This window comes from Siphateles boraxobius, unplaced genomic scaffold, assembly GCF_051911475.1.
Source record: "Siphateles boraxobius isolate OS27281-9 unplaced genomic scaffold, OSU_SipBor_1 8, whole genome shotgun sequence".
NCBI classification, from domain to species: domain Eukaryota; kingdom Metazoa; phylum Chordata; class Actinopteri; order Cypriniformes; family Leuciscidae; genus Siphateles; species Siphateles boraxobius.
This window is the reverse complement of record NW_027509208.1, coordinates 749,181-765,894: the sequence shown is the minus strand read 5'-3', so window position 1 is coordinate 765,894 and position 16,714 is coordinate 749,181. Positions and strand designations below refer to the sequence as shown.

Sequence of the window (16,714 nt, the reverse complement as noted above, 5' to 3'; positions counted from 1 at the left end):
ATATTTAGACGCATTACGAGAAACCGCATGGCACTCTTACGGGTAAAAAAAGTCTCTCAGATGGATTGTTTAGTTTAAAACAGCTGTGAAAGTGACTGACAGTAACGATGTTGTGTTTTCGGCTTGATTTTGGAAAGATCCAGTTCTGCAGATAAAGGCTGATGGATTTAAAGCAATTCTTAGCTGATGTCTGGGATTGTCTAGTATTAGTATTAAATCAGTAATCAAATTAGTATTTGAAAGCTCTCTCTCTGGTCTCTTCTGTCATAGCGTCTTATTGCTCTTTCTACACTACAAAAACCATATTCTTAATTAGCATTTTGACTTATTTTGTAGTTAAAATCTCCTTGATAAAAAGAATATATATACTTGAGAAGCAACAGCATATTAAGATTTGTTTTCAAGTGTATTTTGTCTTATTGCTCTAGTGGACATTTTTTAAAAACTTTTTTTAGTTAAAAATATGGGAAACATCTGCCAGTGAATTGAGAACAAATACACTTATACACATACCATTCCTATGTATTGTTCCTTGTTAATTCACGTTTATGCAAAATATATTAATGTTAATTTATATGACTTAAAATGTTAAAAAATGCATATGTAGAAAATAACATGAACTAAGATTAATAAATGCTTTAAAAAATATAGTTTGATATACTATTGCATTAACTCATTTTAACATAGAGAACCATATTGTAAAGCGTTTCTTGAATTTCTTGGTTTATTGGACAATGCCATAATGGTGATACCATGAAATTATCATTTCATATCATAATACCACCACAGTGTTTTTTGTAAGAGTAAAGTATTGGTGGACAGTGGAAAGACAAAGGACAAAGATGATTATAGGTAACCTAACAGAGTTACATAACGTTATGGAAGAACAGTATCCATTTGTAATTTAATACATGATGCTATAAAAAAATCCCCAGAAAATTCATGGTAGCTCGTTAATTGGGAACTGGAGATACACAGTAACAGGAAAGAGACACTGAAAAAGGTCACCCAGAGGTGCTTTGTAATGTGCTTATTTACTCCGAGATGGCCGAGCTGTTCCCAGGAGAGCAAGGGCACTCACAGGCCCACTGTATGGAAGTGTGTGTGTGTGTGGTCCATACTAAACACAGCGCCCTGTCTGCATCGTCAAGCACCCAGAAACAAACAGAAGCATCTATACGGCAGCTTTAATCAAAACACATTACAGCTCCACAAGTACTGACTACAGTAAGTGCTCATCAGGGCACACTGGGAGTCGCACACACACACACACCTTTGAAGGTCGGCTGAAGAACGCGCATTGATTAGGAGCAGGATGGTGGACGTACAGTAATCACCTGCACTGCAGTGAAGGGGACAATTTAAGACAATGGATAACCGAGTGAGTAATGGATGTGCTTGATTTGAGAGGATAAGGATTTGTAGCATGCTACGTGATATCTCACCATGCGTTCAGATGTAGACCTTTCATACTAGCACATGATGCACCGAGATAATGATGCCTTAAAAGAAAGATTGAGAGCGAGTTGTCACTGACCTGGGCCAAGCTTGGCAACTGCATACAGCAGGTCGTAGTTAATAACCGGTGTGGTCTCGTCAATCTGTTGCCAGCCGACTGGAGGTGAGCCAGGAGGGGAGATGAGGAACTGTTTCGAAGGCTGGGGAGGAGCCAGGTGCAAATTGTCTCCTTCGGATGCTGGTTTCTGCACCTGAGAGCCAGAGAGTGTGTTAGTCCAGTCAGGTTTCAGTCGAACAAAGACCTGACTGAACACTTGATGGAGAGATCTAACCAGAAGTTTCTCAAGTAGCTATTTACAAATATGTGCTATATATTTAAAATCTGAGAACATTATGCAAGAACATCTATCTATCTATCTGTCTGTCTATCTGTCTGTCTGTCTATCTATCTATCTATCTATCTATCTATCTATCTATCTATCTATCTATCTATCTATCTATCTATCTATCTATCTATCTATCTATCTATCTGTCTGTCTATCTGTCTGTCTGTCTGTCTATCTATCTATCTATCTATCTGTCTGTCTGTCTGTCTGTCTATCTGAATATGTGCTATATGTTTAAAATCTGAGAACATTATGCAAGAACATCTATCTATCTATCTATCTATCTATCTATCTATCTATCTATCTATCTATCTATCTATCTATCTGTCTGTCTGTCTGTCTGTCTGTCTGTCTGTCTGTCTGTCTATGTATCCGTTTATCAATCAATCAGTCTGTCTGTCTGTCTTTCTATCTATCTGTCTGTCTGTCTGTCTGTCTATCTGAATATGTGCTATATGTTTAAAATCTGAGAACATTATGCTAGAACATCTATCTATCTATCTATCTATCTATCTATCTATCTATCTATCTATCTGTCTGTCTGTCTGTCTGTCTGTCAGTCTGTCTGTCCGTCCGTCCGTCCATCCATCCATGTCATGTCCATGTCCAATGTCTGTCAATTGGTTTCTATTGAATGTTCTCTTTTTCTATTGTCCTTTTTATCTATAAATGTTCAGACATGGCATTGTAAAAATTTATGTTGTCTTTTCTAGTAATGCGTTGGAGCCACTAGTGGCAAATAAATGACACACTATACTTTGCTTAATCAGCTCAGACTTAGGCAGAAACAACATGATATCACTTGGCAGATGCTTAGTTTGTCTTTTGTGTTGTTGTGTTGTATGTTACTAACTATACCACCTCTCACCTGGGCAAAGTAGAGTTTGAGTTTCTTTCCTCTGAAAGGTGTCTCGTGCAGCTCTATTCTAGCGCTGGCTGCTGCTTTGGGGTTACTGAAATTGATCCGTACACGTCGGAAGCTCTTAAACTGCTGGAACGTCACACCCTCATCGTACGAAAGGAAAAGCGCCTCGAACATTTCCTGAAAGACAAAAAGTAAACAAGGTATATTAACAAGAGATGAATATTTCAATTCTATCCACTGGCAAATGTCAAAACATGAATAATTCATGTCTTCACAGAGGACAGAGAAAGTCGAGCAGGAATGCTTCTTTACTGTGACAGAAACAAGCAAGAGCTGTTCCACCAATATCAATCTCATCAGGGCCACGATAGAATGATTGCGAATAATGTCAGCATATCGTTGACAGGATGAACGTCATTCTGTTCTTTATGAGACAGAGCAGTTTTTAGACTAGGCACGTCTCGCAAAACATCCAATCAGCTCAGCCAGAACTGAACACTGTTGGAGAGACGGATTGGCTGAATCTGTTATGACACTTTATATTCATTTCCTGGGCAGGAGAGGAACTGATAAAGAAAATTCTATCTTCAGCTTGTCTCTCAGTTTAGTAATCAGTCCTGCTGGGCCTGAGCAACCTTCAGCACTCTCAGCCTAATGTGTTAAAGAGAGGATTTTCCCAAATCAAATGTATTCTAACCTAAACCATGAGGACTTAAAGGGATAGTTGCCTTTAAAGGGATAGTTTAAAGCTTTTTAAATAGCTTACTAAATAAGTAAAAACACGCTGTTATGAAACTCCTTAAGGGTAGCATCTGAAACAGGATTGCTGGAATAGAAACACCTTAGACCGATTAGTATTTTCCAAATGAACGGCATCAAATGTGCGTAGGCTATCACATTCCTGATTTGATTGTTCAGCTTAGTGAGGTATTTAATTGCATTATATTCAGAGACCTGTTAAAATGGTTAATGTCTCAGTGTTGGGTTTGCTTTGCCTTTTAAAGGCATTGCACATAAGCACTTGGAAGTGAGACTAATGTGTACACCAAAAATAGGTATTCAACATGAAACCTCTCAAATATGCCCTGCAATTCTAGCCAACCGCTGGTGAAACACTTCAGTGTCACAACAAACAATAATCTAAAATGAGAAACTTTTATACCTAACATGGCATGGGAAAGTAGATATGAAACATAATGTGAGGCCCAAGAGACAAGCTTGCTTTGCTTCAGAAATTAATTTCAGGTAGAGATTGTGAAATCAGTATCACATAAACTGTGGATGGTGTGATGCAAGGTAATAATTGTAGAATTTAAGGTTTGTGACTAAAAAAGCTAAAGTTCCTGGTTTGATCCCCATATTGTGTCCTTGAGGACTCATTCTTCCCTCATACAATAGTTTATACTTAAAACTCTACATGCAAATCATATTGCTTTTGTCTCGGGTAACTTGAGTTTGAGGGATTGTTCTGTGATAAGTGTACAATTTGTTGCTTTTGATAAAAATGTCTTCTAAATGCCTATTCACTATCAGTCACTAGAGACTCTGCTCAATTCTTCCCAACACATAGAATCTAAACATGTCATTTTTAGCATCAGGAAATAGTGCATGTGCTCTATAAAAATGTCCAGAGACAGGGGAAGATGAAGGATTGGAGCTGCTCGCTGTATTCTCCTGCAGAAACAGATGGATAGCTGAGCCAGTTCTCTTCCACAGCGTCAATTCGCCAAACACCTTGTATCCTGTCACAATCTGTGAAAAACCTCCAGCATATTCCTTCATCTCAGTGCCAAAAGTGAACGTCCCCGGAGATGACAGCTGTGGATGTGTCGTGTCCACCGTGTGTGAGGACGTGAGGTGTGTATCAGCAGTGACAGCTGGGCCGGTTCTGAATGACTCAGCGATGACAGGTGACACCAGAACAGTCCAGTCTATTCGGTATGTGGACATTTTCTATGCTTCAGGTTTGTGACTCAGCACTTCCGTGAAGTTTTGCAAGATGTCAAGTGTATCCAGAGCGAATTATGTAACCAGAACTTGATGGTGTGTGAAATGCAGATCAAAGCACATTCGTGTGATCCACTGCACCTTGAAATGAGATCATTCCCTAACGTCACAGCATTACTGGTCATCAGCATATGTTGTGTTGTGGATGCTGGTGTCCCTATCAGGCATCTTAACTAGCTTTATTAGCCTCGCTTGGTCAAATGCTGGTCATTTTAGAAAGGCAGTGAGACATTTCCCAATTTTTGTTGTGAGAAATGGCTTTCAAAATATGAGCTGAATTTTCAGTGGCACAATGTACTGTAAACAGCATCCAGGTTTGTATTGTGAATACTCAGACCTGGTTTATTTCTAGGCTGTTACTGGTGGTTGCTAATTGGCTTATAGTCAAAAGAGCAAATTACTGATATCCTCATCCTTATTTTTCAAGTCAAAGTCGAAAACCTGTCTGCTTAGAAAATTAAAAACAGGTTGGGCTGCGTTTCCCAAAAGCATTGTAAGCTTAAATTGATCGTAGAACAATTGCCACCAATGGTCTCTATGATCAACTTAGGCTTACGATGCTTTTGGGACACACAGCCCTGCACAATTGGAGTTATCATTCATGCATCGGTAAGATTTACAAGCCGAAAGTTAACACTTAGGGTTGATCGAATCACTAACCCCAAGTATGAACAATAATAATAGTGATTATTATATTATTAACACCAAAAATATACAACATCTGGCCATCACAGCCATGGAATGTATTTAGAAACTAAACCCAAATTGAAACACTGAGGTTATGAGTATCACTGTATGCCTTGAGTATATGAGGCCAAATATACAAAGTATTAAACAAATAGATTGTTAATATTTTAAACAGATGGAGATAAAGCTGAAGTATGACTGTACTTTATTACAGCGGGTTACATTGTGTTATGTTCCTTTTTGAGAGCCTTCAGCGGACATTTCAAAGCAAATTATTTGTAGTGGAAATAAATGACATTCCTTTACCAATATGGACACTGAGATGAAGGGAGGAGGATGCAGGAATATTTTGCCACTGGCATTCTAAAAATATTACTCTATCTAATCATAAAAGGATCTGTGGAATGATATATTTATATAATTACCATTTTTAAAACACCAGAACTTTGGCGCATAGTGGATTTTCCATTCTCAGTAGATTGAACACACACACACACACACACACACACACACACACACACACACACACACACACACACACACACACACACACACACACACACACACACACACACACACACACACACGTGTGTCCGACTAACTAGCTAATTTCATGTAATTTTAAATTGCATACTGAAGAAAAAGCATTTTGACTGCAAATAGATTATTTGTGCACAGACAAACATGTCATTGTTACATTTCTTTATGATACTGTTTGTGTATCATCTGTTTCTTTCAAAACAAGATCCAATATTTAACTACTTGGTTGGTTGCAGTTAAATTTGGCAAGTCATGAAAGTGCAGAGAAAGACAGCAGACTGGCAGAAACATCTCAAATTCTCCAAAGGAAATATCAGTGGTACTTTGTCTCCATTGAGAGCTGCATATGTGTTCCCCTCAACAGAATGGATAGAAATCTGCGTATATTGCTGGGCTTTTGGTTTGAATCTTGGCACAGATCTGACATCCCTCTCCTCTCCCAACTCTATATTTTCTATTTTTGAACTCCAAGGAGCCTATTGGACATTAGCAAATCGACAGGTCTGCTCTACATTTACCACCACCTTGAAACACATTTAAAAACAGCAACAGCAGTTGGCTTTAAGTGCCCTCATTTAAGGTGGTGGAAATGAACATTGATACCATCTGGTACTTGCTGGTATAAATGTCATGAGAATCAGACATAATGTTGTCAAGACAAAAGTCATTATGGCTATGAAGCTCTAACTACAAATGCAATCCCCCGGTTTCACAGACAAGGCTTAAGCCTAGTCCCAGAATAAAGTGCATGTTTTAGTTGTTTTAACTGAAAGCAACTTGCACTGGTATATCTTATAATATGTCAGTGCCGTTGTTTGGTCTCAAGATGCACAGCAGTAATGTGTTTTTCTAAGGCATCTTTATAAAAACTACTTAAATGTCCTAATTTAACTAAGGCCTAATCCTGGCTTAATCTAAACCCTGTCTGTGAAAATGGGCCTTGTCACTGAGAAATCAAATCAACTTGGGGCCAGATTTAATAACAGCTTGCGCCAGCGCCAACCTCTTTGGGTGATAAAAAACTACTGTCAGAATTTGCGCTGAAAAAGCATGGACAGAGTTATTTTTTGCAGCTGACTTTATTGCAATTTATGGGAGGAGCGTATTTAAATGAATCATGCATCAACCAAATGCTAATTTGCACTACTCTTGGTAGATTGCGTTGGTCTTTATGGAAATGATCCGGTTGTGTCAGTACGATACCGCACAGAACTTTCAACTTCCATCTGAGCTTTTTTGGAATTGCGCTCTCACGCTATTTTGCCCTGTTTAGTAAATCTGGCCCTTGATTAAAAACATGAATTTCTCAACCTGATTTTTGTGTAGTCTTCTGGATTTGTGGACCAAAATGAAAGCATCCCCTTTGACATTAGTAAAAGCTGTGAGTTACATACATCAAAGTTTCTATTGGCACAATCCCAGGTAGGGACTCAACAGTACACCAAATTAAATGACTGTACTTCCATCACAGATTACTAAGCTTGTGCAAGATGGTGTCTGCTCTGACTAAAGTACTATTTTGAGTTTTTAAAATCTATTATAGATGTCTTTAATAGATATCTTTAATTTATTGGTATCAGTTGATATTGATTGTTACCTTTGCAGTTATTTAAATTGCACTTAAAGCCAATCTTTAAAGGGATGGTTCACCCAAAAATTAACATTGTCATTATTTACTCACTTTCATGGCATTACAAATCTGTATGGCTTTCTTCTGTGGAACACAAAACATCATATTTTGAAGATTGTCTCAGTTTATTAACTATACAGTGGAGGTCAGTGGGGTTCAATTTTGTTTAGATCCCATTTTCTTTGTGTGGACAAAAACAGTTGAAAGATTCTTCAAAATATCTTCCTTTATGTCTTAGTTTAGAGTGATATTTAATGGTAAATAATGACAGAATTGACATATTCGGACTCTCCCTTCAAAATTTAGTTGCAGTATTTATTGAAGGTCAAAATTAATGAGAAGTATTGTTTAGTAGCCTATATTGCAATCACAAAAAGGTAAAGGAGTTAGCTGAAAAACATTAGGTAATTTGCTATGAGCTTGTGCGAGAAAAACAAACATGTTTTATTTGGACGTCAGTGAAACAATTTTACCTGACCTTTTCAAGAACATGTCCATTTTAGGTGAGAGTGCAGGGTTAAAGGACCAATCAGGCTGAATTATATTAGAAAGAAAGGGGAAAATCCTTTGTTTTGGAAGCATGTTAGTTTATAAACAGCCTGTGGTGACGTCTAGGCCGCTGTATGATCTTAACCCACTAAAGCATGAAATTACTGCGCAATGACACACTCGGTTAACAGCTTTTTGCTTGACAGATAAAAAGTCCATCAAGGATAAGAGAGATGCTAAAAATAACACACATTAGCCCAGTGACACCTCACTTAACTTCACATAGTTGCTTTCCTGCCAAGACGAACCAAAGCGAGGACAGACTGTGTCAGATGACAATACAAAAATGTAAACAGCAGATATGGCTGGAGACTCCATTAGAATGAAATGATTGGCCTTACATCAAGGAGAAATGCTTGCTTTTCCACTCGTCCTTGGGGATAGTGTGGTAGGCATGTGGGCATTTAAGAAATTACAGCTGTTCCTTGGCCAAACCGTGTGTTTACTGTTCACGTTGGGGCTTGAAAACGGTCTTAATAGGGAGTGGAAGAGGGGAAAACGCAAACTGAGCCTAACCTTAACATTAATTCTGAAATGAATGTCAAGTTTAACAGTCCCCTGCTTTTAATCAAGACCAGATCCTCTCCTTGCTGGGAGATGAATTAGCCTCAGAAGGGGGAGGAGAAAAAGGTGAGTTTTTCTTTGCATGGAGAGAGACTATTCATCTTATAACAGATCCAGGCCAGATCCTCTCAAGCTCATTTTCCTCAACTTTGACCTCGGTTAAATATAACTCTTTGAATTAACCACTATAAAACAGCACAATGCTTCTCTTAGGCAAGCCTGCAAGCCTAAATTTTATATACTGGGATCTAGTATAATACAGAGATGTAAACAATCGGATATAATTGTCACATACTTTTTCGCTTGCCTTCTGATGCATATTTTGGACAACATTTGTTTTTGCCTTGATCTAGCAACCTCTAATCAGTGCATGGAAAAGAGAATGATTTCATTTTGAAACATAAGATGATGAGGTCTTTTAATTGTGACGTCATACAAAAAGGGGCCCATGATGCAAAAATAATCTTGAGAGTCTTTTAATCACAATCAGAAGGACTATCAAATGCTTCTTTCAAAGGCTGAGAACAAAGAGAAAAAAAGCAATAATAAAAATCTAATATTTGGATGCTTATTTGGTGAACTGATATGACAGGAAATGGAGTCGTGCTGCAGTGTCTGAGATGTTCTTGCTGTTATTAGAGGAAGCAGGTCAGCTCCATGGCACCAAGAGAAAATAAAAGTGACCTCCTGACTTGCCGTGTTCCCAGCAAGGAGCAAATAAATGTGGAAAGTCCAGAAGACCCACTGCTCTTCCTGCTATTACTCAGCGTTATGGCCCAGCTGAAACTCAGCCCAGTCACAGTCCAGGCAATGTGAAACATGTCACGAGAAACCCATGAGGCAGGAAGAGACAGACACTGGGGGTCAGAAACACTACATGATCTTATAGTGGTGAATAGGAGGGATGCATATAGGAAAGATAAAGAGGTAATATATGAGAGTGGAAAATATTGGGATATCAGTCAACATGAAAACTTCTTCGTTTAAGGGTTAGTTCACCCAAAAATGAAAGGCCAGTGATTCTAGTTTCTAAAGTTATAAATATGGATATTTTTCGGACAAAAATGCATTGCCTCGCTTCAGAAGGCCTTTATTAACCCCTGGAGCAGTACCGATTATTTTATGATGGATGGATGCACTTTTTTTGGGCTTCAAACTCTCAGACACTACTCACTCCCATTATAAAATTTGGAAGAGCCAAGATATTATTTATTATTTATAACTAGTAGGGTGACCAGATGAGATTGGCTGAAATTCGGGACGGGGGAGGTGTGTGTGTGTGTGTGTGTGTGTGTAGGGTGTAGTCTAATATGTAGTCAATGTTTTATCAGACAATAACTACTCCAGATTTTGATTTAGTATAATTTTCGGGACAGTCAGGGCCGGATTCGGAGACAACAGCTTAGATTTCGGGACTGTCCCGAATTTTTCGGGACTTCTGGTCACCCAAACTCAAAGTAATAATTCAGTCTAAATTTGGATGTGGGTTAGTGGGTTAGCAAGTCACATTTTTGGTTTGTTCCTCACACAAAGCCATCATATAGCTTCTGAAGACTTGCAATTTAGTGTGCAAATCCTATGGATTTTTTTCTTTTTGTGGACTATGAATGGTTGTATGGCAAGAGCAGTGTATCATTTCCTCTTCTTCTTCTTCTTAAAAAAATAGAAACCCTAATGTTGTTTACATCAAAATTTTTACATTAAACTTTTTAGTCTACAAAACACTTTTTTTCTGCTGTCATAAAGGCCTCATGGTTGGGGGGAAAATAATATTTACCAATAACAGGACAACCTAAAGGCCAGTTCACACCAATGTTCAGCACAAAAAATGTGATCCGATTTTCACATGTGATTGTCTGTTCATACCAATGCAATAAAAATGACAGGCTGAATAAAATGTGATTACACTCTCTGACAGTAGGGGACACTTATGGAAAAGCAGAAATACGGTCACACTTTAGTTTGGGGAACACATTTTCACTATTAACTAAGACTTTGGCCTCAATAAACTCCTTATTTACTGCTTATTAATAGTTAATAAAGTAGTTGTTGTAGTGGTTAAGTTTAGGTATGGGGTAGGAATAAGGGATGTAGAATATGGTCATGCAGAATAAAGCATTAATATAAGCTTTATAAGTAAAAATGAACTGCCAATATAATATGCAAGCTAATATGTAACTAGTTAATAGTGAGAATTGGTCCCCAAACTAAAGTTTCACCAAAAGTGCTGCAGAAGTTTCTATTTCTGACACCCGCTTCTCACAGAGAATAGGAAGTTAAACAATATATATATTTTTTTAACATATGAATATTATTTCATTATTATTTCATATGAATATTATTTCTAACAACTGAAAATTTTTAACAGTATTTAGTGTTTGTCAGACAACACTAAATACTGTAGTACAGAGACAAAAGAGTCCATTCCAGAATCTTCCTCTACTATTTAATATCGCTTAACAAAATATTGTTTGTGAGCGACACCAAGTCATAGTTTAATGTAACACCAGTGGCTCTTGGGGACGTGACTAAAAGTATGAAAATCATTGCTATAGGCCAGCTTTTTCAGTGTGATAAAAAAAGAGATTTTAGATAATTGCATTGCCGGTATACGGAAATAATGTCCCATTTTTTTCCTTTTAGATGCTTCCATGATGTTAGACAAATAAATTCCAATATATTTCTGGATGCACAGTGCTTAGGAGCCCTGTCATAAAAGAAAAATCCTTCACTACTTACATTCCTTCCATGCACGATGAGGATACACTACATTTTCAAATTGTCATCACATGTTGTCAGAACAAAGAGATGTGGCCCCATCAGATCTGACCCTGGTTGCCAAGCTCTAATATTTACTAAATTGCCAAGTATAGTATAATATAGTTCAATTAAAATAGATTCCACTGATTCCAAAGGGTGCAATGAAGCATTGCAAACACGCATCCAAATGAAGGATGTGGAATTAATAGTGACCTTGTAGGTTCTGACAGTCTGTGATGTGAAAGATGAACATGTAACAGACTTCAGAGAATGATGGTCAGTCGGGCAAGAGTGCGATGCACTGAGATTAAGTGTATTTTTTGTAATGAGAGGTGTGCGGGATGAATGAAAAGAGAGTGTACGACTCAAGGCAAACCTTTTCTCAGACAATCTACCAATGAGTGCAAAACAACTATTAGATTGAAAATCATTTAAAGAGGCACATTTATAAACAAAATCACTTGAAAAGCACGTCATTTCAATCGATGAGCCTTTCAGTGCAAAAAAGTGTCTTTTTCTATTGATATTTATAATGATGCACTCTAGCCTGTTATAATTACATACACACACTGCCTAAACATTATAACCCTTTTTATTTGTACTTCAGAATGAAGGATGTCAGTGTGACACAGTCTTAACGTCTTTCTAAATCAGTTACGCCAACTCTTCGCTGTATATACCCTAAACAAGGATGGAAGTTCCTGCCCTACCTCGACCTCCCGGTTGGTGAACACCTCCACGTCCACCGCGCAGGCGATGAGGGTGGAGATATTACAGTCCACGCTCCTGGAGGGCATGCTGGGCTCACTCAGAGAGAAGGGATGACCGGCCCCTGGCAGAGTATATGTGAGCTTGGATGTGTTGCTTTCCTGCTCTGAACAGGCTGCTGTAACTCTCAAATAGTGTGTATGTGTGTGTGTGCGCGTGTGTGTTCAGTAGGCGGCAAGCGGAGTGTGAGCCCCCACCTCTCCTCTCTCTCACTCAATGCAGTGACATCACTGCCTGTCTTTATGAATGCTCGCTTGCTCTTGCACAGAGCTGTTTTTAATTCCTACGCTAAGTCTTTTCCCTTTCATTTAGTCTCTTTCTTGGGTCCAAAAACACTTTATGTGGTAAAGTGTGAAATGCAATAACATATTTTATTTTTTAATTTCTTTCCACCTCTTATTTTTGTCAGTTTATTCCTTCATCTGTCTGATAGGGCAAAGGAAGACAGGAGAGTGACTCAGCACTGCAGATTTATATCGAGTCGCATCATAGGCACTATAGTGAGCGGATGGAAAAGAGAGGTCTAGAATAACAAGGATGGCAAGAGAGAGAAAGAAAGATGAGATCTGTGTATCTCGGCAAGACAGGTGTATTATTAATATCTCACTCATTTGTGACATCATTCAGCATGCAACAAAAAGGCATTCATAGGGGAGTCTTCTAAATTTAGGTGGCTATTTTTGTTTCTGAAGCCTGACGTCATACTGTGTTGATATTTATCTGGCAAACATATTTTTTTTTACAAAAACCTTGTGAACAGTCATTTAGTGAATAATCAGTTAATGTGCAACAACGACCAGCTACAGTAAATGTCCTCAGTTACTCAAGGCTGAAAATATTGAATATTCACAAACATTTTGTTATAGGTTTAAGGACAATAAAGTAACACTGTGAATATTGTAATGGATTTAAAGGCACAGCGTGTAATTTTGCCACTAGAGGTCGTACATTTAAAACAATAACATTTAAAACAATAACGTAATAAGGCGTAGCTAATTTTTAAAATTTAAATATTCTACTCTTATTAAAAGTTCTTCTATAGTATCTGAACTGACCGACAGCTTCAGTGATTATAAAAAGTAATTCTTCACAATTTGAAGAAGTTTTTGTTTTTCATGTGACTTCTTAAGTATTCCAAATTCATATTTCAGTACAAAAAGCGTCAAACTTTGACAAAAATGTATTTCTTGAGGATTTTATGTTTTATAATATAGGGATTTCATAATACCTAAATATAAGTTTAAAAGTAAAATATGTAAAAAGAAAGCTATATTAGCAAGTCGAAATGGCTAATCAGCCAAATAAATGGTACTCTGCCGCCATCTACTGGTTATAGTGGTTATTTCATGTCTTTTTTATTTTTAAATAAAAGCGTTTGCCACGAGTTAGTTTTCCTACATCTGAAAACGTTTTGTTTTACAGATGGGGACAATCTTTGACAGATGAACAAATAATGTTTGTTGTCAAAATAACGTTTAAACTGTATAATATTTAGAGCTTTGAAGTGTTGGAAATTTTGTATAGCACTTGAAAATCCTTGAAAAGTGCTTGAATTTCACTCACAAAAGGTTGTACGAACCCTGAAATGAATAATGTAAAAACATTCGACTATTTCTGCCACAATACCATGGTTACAGTTAGTGTTACTACATTAAATCCATGGTGGATGTTGGTGATTTGTGAATTGAAAAGCATTAGGGGTGCACGATATGCCGGCCTCCATATCGGTATCGGCCGATGTATGTTCACTTTTAATGTTTTCGTTATTGGCCCAATAAGAAAATTTGGCTGATATATTAAAGCCGATAAATAATGGATTATTTCCTTGAGCTGAGACACTTCAGATGCACACTGTTCGCCATGATTGTTTTGAATAGCTTGTAATATGATTGGAATCACTTCAAAAAGGGAAATACAGTTAAGTGCAACATGTGCAGTGCAAGTCTGTAATATAGGCTACATAAAAGTATAATGAGAACAATGTATAATGAGTGCTTGCTTCATGGCTTTTAATGGTGAGACTTTTGTTTTTGTAATCAGGCTCTCAAAAATTATATAAAACTTTGGATTTAGATTTATCGGACAATATATAGGTTATCGGCTTTCAAATATAAAGAATTATCAGTTATCGTATCAGCCGAAAATTTTTAATCGGTGCATCCCTAAAAAGCATTCTGTAACTTGTTCAATCATGGCACAATGTTTAGTTTTTTTCTGGTTTCCACGTCAGCGCTGTTTGATCTAATATCTATGGTTTTACAACAGAGAATTCTGCACTGAATTTGAATGCTTCTGTAGCGATGTTAAAACAGCTGCGAATTTAAAACGCTTTCTCACTGGATCCCCCACAGCGCTGTTTAGTAACGTTGTCGCGTGATCGAGATTGACCCGCGAGTAGCTGTTCTGAGATCGTGCTGCGCTGTATATTGGTCCGAGCTGATAAACTGGCTGTGCTGCACTGCTCAAATGAGTTGCGTGGTTTTGTTACACATTTGTTTCATTCAGGGGCAGAGTGGGACCAAAAAATCAACCGGGAAATTTCGTAGACCAACGGCCTAGGGGGTATTTTTTGGTAAAAAAAAAAAAAAATGTTTATAAAAGAACCCTTGCAAATTAATTTTAAATAGATTAAGAAAGCCACCACTACTGGTCACATCTATAGTTCGATTGATTTGTTTAGATCCAGTGAAGGACCACTTTTTCTCAGGATCGATATTGTCCCCCAGCACTTTTTGAAACATTGAGGCACGGATGTAGCTAATACAAATAAATAAAACATCTCCAGTTAACTAGCAGAGCATACAGTTAGTTCGCTATTAAAAAAGAGATCTAGCACTAAAATGTGTGTTTTTTTTTTTAATCAAGCTGAGCGCTCATTGCCGCGGCGATCGGCTGTCATGGATACAGTGTTTTCTTGTGGCGCGCGGTGCGCGCAGTCTTCACTCGGATGCGCGCTTCAATCTATCGCTGTTGCGAAGACTCTCTATTCATTCCGGTGAAATCACAAAATAAAATGCAGTCAATGCACAAAATGTGTCCCTGCTTGATACAGACTGTAATCACTGATGAACATATTCAGTTTTGATGAGAGAAAAAAAATATATGGGTACGGATTAGACGAAAATTATACTAAATCAAAATCTGGAGTAGTTATTGTCTGATAAAACATTAAAAACTGCCCGTGGAGGTTGAGTCAGTGAATGAATGTGCGTGCAGCCTGTCGTAAAGGAGTGATTGATTTGTCGCGACACTGTGTGCCCAAAAAATACTTTGCCAATGAACATTGACTACATATTAGACTACACCCTACACACACACCCTACACACACACACACACACACACACACACACACACACACACACACACACACACACACACACACACACACCCCGTCCCGAATTTCAGCCAACCTCATCTGGTCACCCTACTTTGAGTATTGTGCATTACACAAAGCTATCATATTGTTTCAGAAGACTTACTGAAGATTCACCCAAAAATTAAAATTAACCCATAATTTACCCTCACCCTCAATTGCTTGGCAAAAGATCTACCTCAAGACCATTTAAGAACTGAAACTGAATTTGCGGATCGATGCATTTATTTACGGGTTGAGCAGAGACTGTACAGTTTGACCAGCAGGCAGCGGTTGCAAAATGTGACCATGTAGTCGCAGTCTGGAGCGATGGAATGATTTGAGCTGAAATGATTTGATCAACATGAAACTTTGCACTGCCTATGACATTTCTACATTATACAAACAAATTTGACTTCAAAATGTCACAACTGGCCAATCAGAATTAGAATCCAGGTAATAAAGGAATGGCCTATAAAACATGATCAGAATGGAAAAACAGATAGAATGAAGACAAAAACAGATGCATGTGAGATACAATCGGAAAGGTCAGTGCCCGTCCTAAATGAAGCATGCTAAAAGACTCCAGACAGTTGAGTCATTACATTGTCTGCACTGAGTCCCCAGAAGATCTTGTTTACTTTTCCAGCACTCCGAGGGCACTGATAGAGTGGACCTGTACGAGTATGTTACGTTGTCCCTTCTCGATGGAAGCACTGGTTTTATCGGAGCGAGTCAATAAATGAACAGCTTAAATGACTCTGGCACCAAGGCAACCTTGAGAGGGAAAATGGCCTCACTACATAACACCTGGTGCAGAAAAGCCCAGATGGAAGCTGATAATCTAAGCAGGCTTGACAATAATGGATGGATATGAGGCTCCTGGTATATACGCCAATTGGGCTAGCTGATAGTGACTGTGCAAATGGGATGAGGGTCCTTGAGGATGACAAGGCTAGAACAGAGTAATACTTCCTGAGATGCCATGAGACTTTTTTAATTAAGAGGAGAGGACAGCCCTGACAACACCATCAGTAACACACACACACACAAACACACTGCTAGATGGATTGAACGCTATGTCATGCACTGCAATAGATGCATTAACATTACCCTTAAATTGCGCAAATTTAAATTGCGAATTGAA

The 16,714-nt window shown here is 38.1% G+C and overlaps 2 protein-coding genes across 3 annotated transcripts in view; one reads left to right on the top strand and one right to left on the bottom strand.

The window, feature by feature from the left end:
- The window catches only part of LOC143729596 (uncharacterized), a 700,608-nt gene that overhangs the window by 493,777 nt on the left and 190,117 nt on the right, over positions 1 to 16,714 (top strand). The gene's annotated exons all lie outside the window — the stretch shown is intronic.
- Positions 1 to 16,714, bottom strand: part of rcan2 (regulator of calcineurin 2) — a 79,213-nt gene that overhangs the window by 11,537 nt on the left and 50,962 nt on the right. Inside the window, exons 1-3 of one of the 2 annotated variants that reach the window (XM_077220683.1) lie at positions 12,157 to 12,432; positions 2,713 to 2,886; positions 1,538 to 1,709 (exon numbers count right to left, since the gene is read on the bottom strand). In XM_077220683.1, the coding sequence (XP_077076798.1) occupies positions 1,538 to 1,709; positions 2,713 to 2,886; positions 12,157 to 12,243 (433 nt within the window). In that variant the 5' untranslated portion in view covers positions 12,244 to 12,432. Of the gene's footprint in view, positions 1 to 1,537; positions 1,710 to 2,712; positions 2,887 to 12,156; positions 12,433 to 16,714 lie in introns of those variants that run through there. The other variant, XM_077220682.1, reaches the window with a different exon arrangement.